The sequence below is a fragment of the Morchella sextelata genome, assembly GCF_020137385.1.
Source record: "Morchella sextelata strain SCLS chromosome Unknown scls_11, whole genome shotgun sequence".
NCBI classification, from domain to species: Eukaryota; Fungi; Ascomycota; class Pezizomycetes; order Pezizales; family Morchellaceae; genus Morchella; species Morchella sextelata.
Window position 1 is genome coordinate 1,472,910 of NW_025408626.1, and position 15,035 is coordinate 1,487,944.

General features: G+C 48.3%; 2 protein-coding genes across 2 annotated transcripts; one reads left to right on the forward strand and one right to left on the reverse strand.

The window, feature by feature from the left end:
* Positions 1–6,022: 6,022 nt before the first annotated feature.
* H6S33_001808 (uncharacterized protein) lies at positions 6,023–9,590 on the reverse strand (the record flags this gene model as incomplete). Its single annotated transcript, XM_044833176.1, has 5 exons — positions 6,023–7,878; positions 7,945–8,176; positions 8,293–8,451; positions 8,509–9,041; positions 9,101–9,590. The coding sequence occupies 5 exons, from the start codon at positions 9,588–9,590 to the stop codon at positions 6,023–6,025; spliced, it is 3,270 nt and encodes a 1,089-aa protein (XP_044693869.1).
* Positions 9,591–12,163: 2,573 nt separating this feature from the next.
* Positions 12,164–13,928, forward strand: H6S33_001809 (uncharacterized protein; the record flags this gene model as incomplete). The annotated part of the gene is made up of 4 exons (XM_044833177.1): positions 12,164–12,431; positions 12,507–12,584; positions 12,644–13,611; positions 13,674–13,928. The coding sequence occupies 4 exons, from the start codon at positions 12,164–12,166 to the stop codon at positions 13,926–13,928; spliced, it is 1,569 nt and encodes a 522-aa protein (XP_044693870.1).
* Positions 13,929–15,035: the final 1,107 nt, after the last annotated feature.

Sequence of the window (15,035 nt, forward strand, 5' to 3'; positions counted from 1 at the left end):
CTTTCTCAAGGGAAGGGGGGTGGAATAGAATCAATGAGGGATCAGAGAGGGAAAGGACAAAGTAGTGAGTGTGAGGACAGTAAATTGCTCTGCAGGTGCCCAAAACGAGTGATGAGAGTAGGCGGCGAGGAGGGGGGCTATTGACTGGGGAAAGTCAGCAATGTAGAGGCAGAGCAGGTCGGCCGTTAGAGTACAAGGGAGGGATGGATGAATGAGGAGGGTAGGATAATAGTAGTGGGAGGTCCACTGGGGCACGGGGGAGCTGCGCAATTACTATTACCTTTTCGCCCACAAGCACCGGGAGTAACAAGCAAAATTGGGAGAGGACGTAAAAAAAGAGTGACAATGAGGTTGTACAGCCCCAAAAAGAACTGTCAGAAAGAGGAAACAAGAGACCGCAGAAAACAATGTAAGCAAAAGAGAGGGTAAAATGAAGGTGGTGAGGTAGATAGGTACCGATCAAGGTACTCACTCTACTTCGTTGGTGGTGAGGATGCACTATCGACAAGAGATGAGCGTTCTAATGGGAAGCAAGAGAAAGCGATGAAAAGTAATGGCAACGCGAAGAGCATACCCGCTCGGGAAGCCGGTCAGCCAAACATTGCCCCCACCACACGATGCGTAATTAAATGTAGTGCTGCAGGGTACATGTATATATTATGGTACTTACGGTATATAGAGCACTTATGTCGAATACGGCACTGTACATGCAATGAAAAGTACCACGGCCTTGAGTATTGTAGCAGTATGTAGCTATAGCAGTAATAGGTTAAGGGCTTTGTAATTTTCTAACAGATCCTTAAGGCTGTAACCCGTTTTGCATCTAGCTAGTGTCCAACCAGCGAAGCGAACTGGGCTTCGTGATGTTGAAAAATACAAAGACACGAATCAGGCCAGCTAGGCATCTTTGTGTGCTTCCTATTTTGTCTGAGCTTCCACTTTCAGGACGCTTCGTTTCGGGTTCGCAAGCTGCGACAGGGGTATCTTTCAGTTGGTTGGTTAACATAATCCATGTAACCCTCCCCCCCCATAAAGTTAATAGATTAGAGACAAGGGTTTTGAGCATGGCAGATTCGGAAAGGCCCCGCACCTTCCGGCCATCATCCTCATCTCCGCCCCTAGGGTTACCGACTCTTTAGCAGGAGTTGCTAGATAGTATTCTATGTAACGATAACTCTATCTACTAAGGTTGTTAATATAATGCGTAGATTATACTAGTAAAGATAATCTCTAAACCACAGTTTAGTACGACATTTGTATGTAGAATACGTAGCATTCCTGCTGACATTTTTCTTTGTCTTCCCCTTCTACGGAGACTTCCTTTATCCAAGGATGTGAAGTACATGTAAGTATCATATATTGACGTGGGTGCGATGAAATTTACATATATGTACCTATATAGCACAAATATGTACGCGTGTGGACGGTCTGTACGGCGCAGAAACATTTTGCGTCGGATCAGTCACAATCTCATGGTAAAAGGTTTCCTTCCTATGGGTCAGTAAGAAAACCCATCTCTATGTCACGTCAGGTAGAATGAATCCCTTGAATGCACTTCTTAGTCTCATGTTTGCCATCTAGAAACGTGCGCGGAAGATTTGCGGAAGAACAAGATCTTAAGAAACGGCAGTCATTTGAGCTGTTTCAAGCCATACAGATTCAGGAACAGGAACAGATGCCGCCTCTCCCCTATGGGGGAATGTATTAAGCCTAAATTGGTAAGGTCAACTTTTACCGAGGGTGGCTTGCATGCCCCACGCGCCCCTCAACGGGCAAACGTTAGTTCCTTGATGTGTGCTTTTTTTAGATGTACACTGAGACAGCCCTAACCCTTCCATTGGGAAGTGTCGCTTTTGTTAGAATTCGATAGTTAGTGATATCCAGGAACAGAGAAGCGCTTACTTGTCTTTGCGGAAAGGAAAACAGCTCACCTCTCTACACATGTACTCTAGAGTTAGTACATGATATTTCCCTCTGATTAGGCTCCATATGGATTTGCGGCCACCCAAAACCAGTCATATCCAGTGCCCAGAATTGAATATCTAGTTTATCATCGTGCCATATTGGTTTTACCCATTTTAAGTCTGGATGTGCCTGTTCGGGTTGATTTGCTGACATGCATTGCCACAGTGCGTGAGGCATGTATTGTAGAGTAATCACGTAGGTACATGTACTTGTGTATGGGCCTAGACACCCTAGAATGAGCAAAAAAAGTGGATCATCTAAGCAGGTACAATACAATGAGTGCCTACATGATGTCGATCAGCAGCGCCGCACAGTTCAACTACGCCCGATTCGCCCAATGATGTTTTGGTACATACACGCACTTAAGATTTCTCTTCTTGCGCCAATTTAAGGTTTCCTGCGCGGAAAGGGCCGGCAAGGGCCTTGTCAGAAAGCCTTAGCTCTATGTATCATCGTGAATAGATAAGTAAGGAATTGGCCTGGACACACAAGGAACCCACGATGTAGTTGACTAGGTTCTAGGGATTTGTGCCGTATCTTAGATTCCGCGGGCCAGGTGTATGGTCTCAAAGAAGCTCGCTGCGCTACCGACTTTTTTGTTTTCGAGAAAGATGAAGGGTGAACGAATACCAGGCTTTGTGGAGGGATGGGAGGTTAAAGTGAGGGGTTGACGACAATTTTCGCTAGTAACCCCTGTTCATTGGATCTCACTCGTGATTAACCAACCCTTACTTCTAGGATCGTGGCTTTCTTCCCTCGGATCGGGCTCGGCCCTTTGATCCTTAATTTGCCACTTCTTTTCAAGCGTTGAAGTGCCTACCGTATGTACGTTCCCACAAACTGATCTGGGACTGAATACAAATGCTGTTAGCCACGTGTAAAGACGTCGATTCGGTCATATGATGATGTAACAAATCCATCTACATAGATTTGGAGTATCTCGCTCTGCCCTAGAACATAATTGTCTAGTGATTATTCGAGTCAAATTTTTGTTTTGGATTAGGTTATCTATAAAAATAGAACATCTACGTTTAGTCCTAATTAGCTAAGATGTTCCGGCTCAGTTATCGAAGACACCACAGGGCGCTTAGAATCAGAGGTAGCTCTGCGCCGGGTAGCTGCTTAAGCTTTTGAATATCTTACATAGCTATAGGGCGGCTCTGTTTAGGGCATACTCTAGATGGTCGATGAGACATGAAGCCCTGTCCTGCTATAACTAACTTACGCTTCCGGCGAAGATCGATAGTTGGTGACTACATGTATTAGGAAAAGAAGCGAGTAGCAGTGGATGAATCTAACTTACTAGTATCAAATGTTCCACTACTAAAAGCTACCAAAGAGATGGAAGTTAACATTGCGCAGCAATTCATACCATAATATCAAGCAAATCCTAAGTACTTAGACCAAATTCTCTACTCAGAAGTTAGAATTGATAAAACTCCGAAAGACCAGTATTTCTGTACACAAATGTTTTCAGCGTCTGTTGCGCATGCCGCAAAATTGACACGCATGTATTCAGAGAAAGATTGAAAGCCAAGCCATATTAAATAAGCCAATCGGTATATTTTGTAACACACGGAGGAGAAACATGATGGTGTGGTTGCGCAAAAGCCTTCATGCATATCAGCGCAACTCCCATTTTGACAGTGACAACCCATATGCATGCTGGTAAAGGTAGGTAAGATGCAGACTCACCAAAGTAGGTACATAATGGTTGGGTTCTTCCTTGTAACTCCAAGGTTCTGCTCCATTTGCTTGACAAGCGTGATGCACTTTGAATTTCTATTTTCTTGTGTTTTGTCCTTAGACGGGAGAAATGATTGCTATGTGGAACCTTCATAAGCCCCACAAACCTTTCCACGATAGGTTACGTCGTCAGAGCTCTCACCTAGAGTACATGTAGGTACTGTACATACACTGCCATCAGGCCGGGGATCGATTTCAAAAACGTGGCATGTCGCGTCATCGGCATACCCAAGTTTAGATACATCGTCGTTTTCTTTATTTTATTCTAACTCGTTAGCGAATTACATGTACAGTAGTTCTTTCTCCAGAAGTTTGTTCAAGTTATATTTGGACAGGGTTTGCTTTGCCTTACATCCGGTGAGTGATACGAAGGTACGATTTTTTATCCATGCGCGGTTACCTACCACTCGTGTGTGCAGCTTAGTGATATTCGATGTGCACTGGTTCTCACTCGTGATATGTAGGACAGAGTTACGTAGAGAGAAATCAGTAACCAGCCCCATAGAATGGAACGATGAGTGATAGATGGACGTATCACAGCTGGGGGAGGTCAGGCTCAAGAAGTGATTGTAGTGGGGTGGCCATGGGGTTGTTGCGCAATATATAGGTGTAATTGTAACCACATACATACCACCCAAGCATCTACCCGCCGATTGTAGTACACATATACATAGCTGGGCTCCAGATAAATGTGCTGCACACGTATATTTGTGTCCTCCTAAGGATCGCAGTCGGGATGAAAGAAGTTTGATTGAAGTAGCCGATATAAAGCGATCTCGATAGGATGGGAAAGGCGAACTACGATAGGTTTGGTAGACGTCGCGTCGACTTTGCTGTCAGTTTATCAGTGTTGTTCTCAACTGCTAAGTACATGTACGTGTAAGTTCCGGAGACCCTTATTTTTTTGTTTGTATACGTGTATACTAATGAAGCAAATGCTTGAAATACCAAATCTTGACAACGGTGTCATTCTGGGCTTTATCTTCCAGGAACTGGTACATAAATGTACGCATAGACGGTTTCCCTGGCCATTCGGACACCCCCCTCACTCGGACAGTTAACGTAGAAAAGAGAGGATCAACGTTGTAAGTGGCTTCTGCACCAATCATCATTGACTGTCCGAGTGAGGGAGTCGTCTATATGTTGGTTAGAACATTAAAGTCAACCACTAAACCCAATCGCACCTACGTTCGGGAAACCGGACCCCTTTTGGTATTCAGCATAGAAAAATTTACTCCTTGCATAATGCGAGTAAGAGTGTGGTAGCGAGTCTATACACTGTTTGATTGGGGCTGCGGCGGGCAGCACGAAGAAGATTTGAAGTTCCACAGAATTTCAGGTTATATGATCCAATTACCCGCGAAGGCCGCGGGCTTGTGGCTTAATCTAGAGCTGATGAAAGGTATCAAGCAAAGGTCTTCGTACGTTGATTGAACTTGATTTACATCAACAGCTGTACAGATGAATAGATACATATTCACTAATGTATATGGTAGACCCAGGCAATTGTCGGGGAATGACAACCATTAAAAGGGGCTCGGGTCGAGCTCAGCAGTAATAGTTATATCGAAATAATGAACTGCCCTATATATCGAAGTTATAGGACTATATTTTTCTTATTATTCCAGGACTCGGACGATCGCGGTCCCGCCACTTACCCTAAATCAAAAGCGGTATGAGAGCCGTGCGCCACTAAATCGTATATATGTCAAATCTTTATATGTGTAGTTCAGATGGTTTGCTTACGTCTGAATATTTGGTTGGATTTGTCCAACGCAATAATGCGCCGGAATAATCCTTTTGGATATGGTGATTATAACAGGAGAAAGGATGAATAGAAATATCTAATAAACAATATGCATCATCCTCCACCTAGTCACTTAACAATGTTAAAGTACCAGTCTCAGATCGATCTCCCCCACATTCCGCGGAAGTTGAAATTGCACAGCTGCAGGGTCTCCTTGATGTTTTGAAATATGTGTTATGTTTGACAGGGTGAGTTCCAGTGACAGGTGATTTTGGCTTTAGAGTTTAATTACCAAATTCAGAAATCAGGAATTATATAATATCATAGATCGATCTATTAATTTTATCCAGTATATGGTTTAGTTATATACATGTAGTCACAGGACATCACTCGACAGAAAATAAACTCCATTTGCGACTTTATTCAGTGTTTTACCAACTATTTGTTGTGACGAACTTCAGGGGATATGTTAAGTGACTAGGATACAAAAGTTGAAATCCTAAAAGGTAAGATACATGTTATAATAATAAAGGTGAAGTAATATTTCTTCTCTACGCCATGATTTCAATCTTCTCGATTGTTAATATAATAATCCCTACGCAGCCTTTTTTCCTCGGCAGATGTATCTCTTAGGGCATCTATTCCCATATCGTCAAAGGCGTCCTCGTCATTGTCGCTCCAGGTTTCTTCTATCTCAATCTCAATCGCCTTCCCCTTCCCCTTCCCCTTCACGTCTTTTGAGGGCTTTGCGGGAACATTTACGGGTTTGGTAGGAGCTATAGACTTTTTGAGAGGTGCGATGATACGTGCGACCTTCTTGGGGCCGGGGGTATCACGGCGAGAAGCAGCGTCAGGCTCGAACCGCCTCTTAGGAGTGGGAACACGGGAACTAGAGGCAGTAGATATCTCCACATGTTGAGGAGATGTATAACTCATGAGAGTGTTGGAAGTGGCTCCATGATATTGTCTTCTTGGAGAGGAAGTCTGGGAGCTTGAGGCGGTGATTTCCTTCCAGTATCTGACGGGAGTCGGGGTCTCGACAACAGCGGGAGCCTCCGCAACAGCAGGAGATTCAGCAGGAGACTCAGCAGCAGCAGGAGCCTGAGTCTCAACAGCGATGGCCTCATATTGCGTCTTGAGGATGTTACTAGGGATTTTAGGTCCTGTTATCTCGTTATCACTAATCGATGTGGGAGTTTCGTCAGTGGCAGCAGTGGTGACAGTGACAGACTCATGGCGTCTCTGAAATATGGGTGTGCTAGAACTGGAAGCAGTAGCTATCTCTGAGTGTTGAGTTTCAGGGAGAGTCGGGGCACTTTCGATAGTAACTGCAGACGCAAGGAGGAAAGCAGGAACGGGGGTAATAGTCGGTGTGGCGATCGGCACCGAGGTTAGGGGCACTTGATCACCTGGAATGGCTGTAACAGCGGCCAGATTGGATACATCTGGAGCCAGAGCGGGTGCGAACTTGAAGGTTGCAAGATCGGGAACAAGAGGAATGGAACACGTAGGTGTAGGAGACGTGGTAGTATGAGTGATAGACCCACTGGTCGGATCGGACACAACCCGATAAGCGGTGAGGGGATCGGACACGCCTGGAGCAAAAGCTGCGGCTGGTGTGTGGATAGGTTCGAGAAGGATTTCGCGGATAGGAACTGGAGGAAAATAGCAGACGGGGGCGACCATAAAAGGAGCAACAGAAAATGATTGGTGCTGAGCAGTCCCAATATTAACGCTCTGGATGGAGATAACTTCCAACCCTGTCTCCTCTATTTCCATCTCCTGGCTGGAAGTAACTTCTAGTCCTATTTCCTCTATTTCCATCTCCTGGCTGGAAATAACCTCTAGTTCTGACTCTTCTATTTCCATCTCTTGAGATTCACAATTCTCAGAGGTGTAAGAAATGTCGTCCATGGTATCCTCTTGATCCTGGCGGTCTTCGTAGAAAAGCTGAGCGTTATCTATCATCTGGAGATCGAATGGGGCCTCCTCCATCTCCTCATCTCCTACGGCCTGCCCATCCCATCCATCCATCATTTCTTCGTCTTTGTCTCCTGTTACTTCTAGACCAAACTCTTCGCATTGCTCCATTTCTACGGTGGCATCCTCAAAGCTCTCATCCTCAGCGGTGAGAGGAGGCGAAAAAACATCTTGCATGTGGGTTACATGATCAAACCCAGTAAAATAAAGCGCCCCGGATAACTCTGGGGTCAACACAGGAGACTGGAGCCCTTTTACAACGTCGTAGACTCGGGTAGGAGTAAGGACTTCGATGCTGGAAATGGGCCTGGCGACTTCGAAAATGGGGCGCCTAGAGATTTCTGTAATAGTGTCTCTATCCAGAGCCTGGAAGACTGGGAGGGTAGTAGTGGTCGCAACTTCAGGGACGGTAGAAACTTCGGCAACGGTAGAGTGGTGATCTTTGGAAACAGCAACGTCAGGGACAGCGGTCCTAAGTCCCAGGACACCAGGAGTGGGGTTATTACAAAGTACTTGTTTCCCCTCCATCACAAACTCCCCACCCTGTTTCACCTCTGCGCTGACCTTCTCGGGCTCTTTAACATGCATTATCAAGCACTCAGTAATTTTAATTCCACCCTCAGTGATAATAGCCTCGCTGACTTTAGCCTGAGGAGTACTGTGCTTCTGGGTTTCAATTTTCTGGAGCCCCGTAGTACCTCTGATCTGGATGGGCTCTTCTTCTTTGGGGCGTACCTGCTATACATCTGATTAGTATCAGGAGATAATGTGCTTGCAAAATAAATGTATATGTTTCCGTCGCTTTTGATGGAAACATATCCTGCAGGAAAGGAGTAAAACGGAGGCAATTATACCTCTACGGCATCTTCTTCCCTCGCTTCCTTTTCTTTCTTCACCCCAAGATCTTTTACTTCTTTCTCCTCTTTGTTCTGCGCGATAACTCTCTCTCGTGCGCACTCGGCAGGCATGCATTCGATAGCTATGTTGTCAACAATGCGCGATTCAACAGGTAACTATATATGTTTGTTTAGCTAAAAATATCAACAATCACCCAAGAAATACAAGCTCACCTTCTCTACGCCTTCAAGAGATCCTGTAGCCGCGTCATCGGTTTTTTCAGCCAACTCTTTCCGGGATTCCTGGTCTGTTACTGGCTTTTCCATGCTTGCCATATTTTCTGTCTTTTTGATCATTGACTTCGGTGTGACAATGTCAATGATCGGCTTGGCAGCCACAACAGCACAACTAACAACCGGTACTTTCTTTCTCCCCCTTTCAGCTGGTACGTCCCATATACTAGCTCTATTAACAACAGTTAAGCAGTTCTTCAACGAGTTTGAGCCGCGCTGCTTGTAGTAGTCAGAACTCTTGCGATAAAGCTCGGACCTTTGCCTCTCGCTAAAGTTTGACCTAGAAGATGATTTGAACGGGCTGGGGCAGCGCGGAGGGGGACGTTCTTTGACTGGTGGTGGTTTGTGTATTTCCACCGGCGGAGGAAGTATAACACGCTCAATTACGGCCTCGGCCCCTGGCTCGGCTTCGATGGGGGTCGCAGCTTCAACTGCCGCGATAACCTCATCCCAGATGAATTCTACTCCCACAACTACGTATATCAGCATATGAGACAAACATTATAAATGTGTAGGTGTGGGTGCTGCGTACCGTTCTTCTCGAACCACTCCCGGCTCGCTTTTATTCTCTCCACCAAGTCCGCTTGCACCCACAACTTCCGGACATCCTGCGCCGCTTCGATAGCTGCGCTGTACAGTAGATGCACCCCCGGGTGTATGCGCCAAATGAGTGACTTGAGGCCTTCGATACAGACCCCAACCGCAAGGAGCCCAATGTTACAGCAGGAGACTGCGAACTCGATCTCGCCCTGGTAGAGCTCGAGTGGGAAGAAAAACGAGAGGGTGGATGAGAGTGCGAATGGGACGGCGTGGTTGAAGACGTAGAGGAGGCAGAGGGAGGCGGCAACGTCGTTGAAGGGTAAGAAGTAGAATGAGAGGGCGGTGAAGAGGACTTGGAGGGCGAGAGAGAGGGGGGTGAAGTGTGTGGTGAGGAAGAGGTGGAGGTAGGGAAGGAGAGGGAGGAAGAGGTGATGGTAAAGTTCTTGGTACAGGTCCGTGAGGAATGTGGTGATCAGAGTCATTTTGAAGGACGAGTGTGAGTTTAGAATATGGAGTGTGGAAGTTGGGAGGGTATGTATGGAAGTTGGGGGAGTATGTGCGGAAGTTGGGGGGATGTGTGGAAGTTTGAAGTTGAGAGTGTGGGATGTTGAGATTGATGATGGTGATGGGAAGATGGAGGATTTTTTTCTGATAATTGTGGTGGGAGGAAGTGTGGTCGAGGTAGGTTATGCTAAGACGCCAAAGTGAAAGGGGGCTTCGAGTTCTGGGTATAAGCTTCAACGTTGTTTGTAGGAAACACCCACCCCGTTACTGGAATTTATGCTTGACAATATCGGCCTAGCTACCGGTATCAACCCTCGATCTAGTTGCAACAGCTATGAACATCAGGGGAAGAAGATACCAGGCGGTAAATCCCAATAACCTCCACCCCTCGTAGTGGCCAATCCCCATTTCTATTCACAACGAGCCGTGCAACTCTTCGAACATTGTCAACCAATCATAACCCCACTTCTACAAGCCTCAATTCTATAGTGGTGTAGTACATTGTACTCCCACTTCTATTAAATAAGCAGCCAAGGAGAATCTAGATAAGATTTCTGACAGGCGTCACGGGATATCACTCGGTTCTGAAGTCGAAGGTCACATGGACCTAGACAATAACATGTGGGGTTGACCAGCTGTTACCTAGATCAAAGTCTTTTTTTACCCTTGACCTTAGCCCTAAGTTTTCGTGTTTAGGGTTCAGTCCTTTGCAGAAGTGGGGGTGTATAAGCGCAAAGTCCCAGTACCTACACCTCCAACACCACAATTATCCACAACAAAGCACAACTCCTACCAACCGCCATTCACCCACCGCACACTGCCAGACACTCGAGGAGTCTGTTCTCATATATGACCCGAGAACACCCCTCCTCTGTGGTAGAGGAGGGGTGTTCAGTGTGCACATACATGAGGACCGCCTGCTGCGGGTATCTGGAGGTGGGTTGGGGCTAGGAGAGCGTGAGCCTTTTCAACTCTGCAGTTGGCTTAACGTCAGATCGATACTTGGGGAGTCGGTTCTCATGTTGGAGATGAGAACACCCCTCCTCTGCCATAGAGGAGGGGTGTTCGGTGCTCTTACATGAGGACTGCCTGCTACGGGTTGTCTGGACAAGCCTTTTTGGCTCGCAGTGCTGCGCTGGTGGGCCGGCTGTCGGGTCGGATACTCGGGGAGTCGGTTCTCGTGTATGACCCCAGAACACCTCTCCTCTAGCACAGAGGAGAGGTGTTCAGTGTTGTTACATGAGGACTGCCTGCTGCGGGTGTATAACTGGGGGCGGGGATTCCTCGGTCTCCGCGCAGCGCAGGTCTAGAACTCGAGCAGAGCAGCTAGCTATATATACCCGCGGCGACTCGAGCTTTTTTGGAAACAAACTCGCTCGTCGGCCGTACGACTCTTGGGATAGGCTTTGGGATGTATTTACTGCCAGACATGGCGCAACTCGCAGCTTGTGGTGCATGTTTGGTGAAGTGTCTCTAGGCAGCTACTATACTACCGGTCACGTCAATATTACGGCATGGGATATCACTCGACGGGCCTGGGCGCCATGTTACCACAAGCAAGCCCGGCCCGGGGGGGTACTTCTTCTGTATTACTTTATATACTGTGGTGCGCGCACTGAAGGGTGGTCGCCGATGGAGCGGCAACCTGCCTGCGGGCGAGCCTCCGCGTGTTTGTTTCCTGGGTTTAAGTTTCACAGGCTAGATCTTATAAATTTGTGGTTGGGTAGATCAACATATGGGAGGTGGCAGGATAAGTAGAGTATATTCTAGTCAGAGCGTAGGTTATGGAGGTATTGCATGTAATTACAGCCTGAGGTTAGCGATGATCATGATAAAATATCGATTCCACGAGAGTTGATGCTGTGTCCTTATGGGTTACAATAATAGTTAGCAAAACTGTATTCATACATGTAGTTGGTAGAGAGAACAGATATACCGGACTAGCTGGTATATCTTCACAGCTAGAGACTCTTCCTCCTCCTCATCTACACTGCATTGAGAGTGCTCTCATGTGGCTTAGGAACAAAGCTGAGGATACGATGATACATGTATTTACTCGACCGCGACACTGGTAACGAAAAGAATGAAGCATCTCTTCAAGTACCTACAACCCCACCCGACGTCATCCGGCGCCACACGGCCCACACCTTTCCCTGGATCGGACCCTGAGCAGCCAGAGCACGCTAGAATCGAGCTGAGCTGAGCTGAGCTAAGCCGGATCGTGTGATTTGCAGACCCCGGATCATGTGCAGAATCCGGGCACAACAACAGAACTCTGCGCCCGCCCGCCCTGACAACCGAACCTCACCCGAAACCCAGCTTTTTTTCTCTCCCGCTGTTCCGAAACCCACACCAGCACAACACCCCACAAACCCTGGTTCAGCTCTTTCTTTCTCTTCTGTCCCTTCTTTGCTTGACATCTGTCTGTCACTCCATTATTGCATTTTTTGACTTTTCATCGGCGCACAAAACAGCTCCATCACGAGGAAATAAAATAAAAAAGAAAAATTCAAAGATCATACCACCCTTGGCCCAACCAATAGTTCGAACAATGCTTGCCACACAGCAACGGCTCCTTGCCCGCCGCCTCAACTCAGTAACAGCAGCAACCCCATCACGAGCCCTACTTCTACGATGCAGCAGCAGCAGTAGTAAAAGAAGTGTTTTTTCCGTGGGTCCACAGAGAACACCGGCGGCGACGGTATGTTTCCAGCCACGTCGCGGCATTGCGACAGGGCCGAATGGGCAGAGGAGAGGGATGATGTCGGCGATGGCTGAAGTGCAGGAGGAGGACGCGATCGATGATGTCGGGACTCAGGGTATCTATCCCCACCTACCCCGGGGAGATAATGGGCGGCGGCGGGGCGGGAGCGGTATGGCTGACCGAGTGACAGGTGTGATCAAGGGCCCAATAGACCAATACCAGCGCTGGGTCTCAGAAGGAAAGCTACGAGACGATGAATACCAAAGAGGTACATACCTTTCTTACCCCCCTCTCTGAAAGCTCCAGATCTAACCACACGCTCCCTAGGCATCGTCATGAACCTCCAAAAGCTCCACGACGATCTCCAAAGCTACAACCCCCCCACTGTCGTCCACCCCACCATCGACTCCCTCACCCCGCCCCCACCCCGCTCCTTCCTCTCCTCCCTCCTCTCCGGCCCCCCTCCCCCACCCGCCACCACTGTAATCCCAGAAAACACGCCAAAGGGCCTCTACCTGTTCGGTGAAGTCGGCTCCGGCAAGACAATGCTCATGGACATGTTCTACCACACCCTCCCCGAGCACATCACCTCGAAGACTCGAATCCACTTCCACGCATTCATGCAAAACGTGCACAAGCGTCTCCACGTCCTCAAAACCACCCACGGGCCCGACATGGACGCAATCCCCTTCGTCGCCGCCGACATCGCCGCCGCATCCAGCGTCCTGTGCTTCGATGAGTTCCAGTGCACGGATGTCGCCGACGCAATGATCCTCCGCCGCCTCCTGGAGGCACTCCTCTCCCACGGCGTAGTCGTTGTCGCGACGTCGAATCGTCACCCAGACGACCTGTACAAGAACGGGATTCAGAGGAGTAGCTTCCTCCCCTGCATCGCACTCCTGAATACCAAGCTCACAGTTATAAATCTTACCTCCCCCACCGACTACCGCAAGCTCCCTCGGCCAGCATCAGGCGTCTACCACCATCCTCTCGGCGCCGACGCCGTAGCGCATGCCAATCGATGGTTCACGTACCTCAGCGACCCAGCTGACCCGCCGGGCCCGCGCAGCCACACGATCTGGGGACGGGAGGTGAAAGTGCCGATGGCGAGTGGGAAGGCGGCCAGGTTTAAATTTGCCGAGCTGTGTGGGAGCGCGACGAGCGCGGCGGATTATTTGGAGCTGTGTAGGCATTATGGCGCCTTTGTGGTGGAGGACGTGCCGCCGATGGATCATAAGAGTAGGGATTTGGCGAGGAGGTTTATTACGTTTGTGGATGCGGTTTATGAGAATAAGGTACCTATTCAGCTATTGCCCATCTAGCTATCGAGTACCGGGAAATCTAACACAGACAACAGGCGAAACTAGTACTTACAACCACCACCCCCCTACATCAACTCTTCGTCTCTGAAGCCGAGATGAAGGCCGCCGCCGACGAGGAAGGCGCAGACCTCGACAGCGCGATGAGGAGCTTGATGGATGATCTGGGCCTGAACATGAAGATGCTGAAGGACAGCTCCATCTTTAGCGGCGATGAGGAGCGGTTCGCGTTTGCAAGGGCGCTGAGCAGACTTAGTGAGATGGGGAGTGTTATGTGGATTGAGAGGGAGTAGGTAGTGGGGTGCAGTAGTGGTGGGGTAGTAGTAGTGGGGTGTAGGTAGGCGGGTAGATAAAGGGTAGATAGAGGGTTTGGGGAGCACAGGAAGGCGAGGCGTGGACTTTTGTTTTCTTGCAATGGGCTTATCGGGAGTTTTTTTTTGATATATATTGCTTTTTATTTCTTTTTTTCCCGTCTATTTATCTTGGTTTTCTTTTCTTATGTGGTGTGCGAGTGTGTTTTCTGTTTGGTTTGGTGTTGAGCCTACAATCTTTTTCCTTTCTTTTTTTTTGTGCGGATAGATACAGATACCATCATCATCGTCCAGTAGGAATTGGAGAAACCCAAAAACAAACGCTGCACACAAACGGCTGCTGGAGCCGCAATGGGTCTCGGTGTGTGTGCGTGTCGGTCTCGGGATCAGGAATAGACAGACATATATCGGAGCTCATATTCTCGGGATTCGGAGGCCACATTCCCTCTCTCCCCTGTCTATCTGTCTATCTATGTCTACAAGTATCTAGCTAGGGTTGAGCAACTGTGCACTGACTGTCTTATCTGGCTGCCAAATGAGGTATGTACAGCTCGGTTAGAGAGGATCCGGAGGTGATGACGATATCGATGGTGGTGGTGATGATGTTTACCAACCCGCTGAACGGACTGTTTAGTTTTTTGCGTTTGCTCTGCTCTACCCCCGGGCGATCAATCAGCGCATGAATTGCACGGATAAAGGAGCTAGCGGGCGGTCCTGGTTCCGTCTTGGAATGCTCTAGTCTACCTGCTCTATGCAGTAGAGTAGCAGCGGGGTGTACGGTGTACCGTGTGGATGTGGGTTGAATCAGTCCGTTTCCACGGCAACAGCAGCAGGAACGTTATTTAGCCCCACTCAGCCTTGCGGGAAATACCTTGGGATGGTTGAGGTGTGTGGGGTGGGAGGGCGGGTGGGTAGGTTACGTTTGTTGCCATAGCGACGACGGCCGTTCATGTTCTCAGGGGCAACAAACAACGGGGATGTCAATTGCAAGTGTGAAGGGGAAGAGAGGTGATATGTATGCACGGCACAGACACACAACTACTTGAACCAACACGTCCCACCCACTCACCACCCACCTGCTTGCTTGCT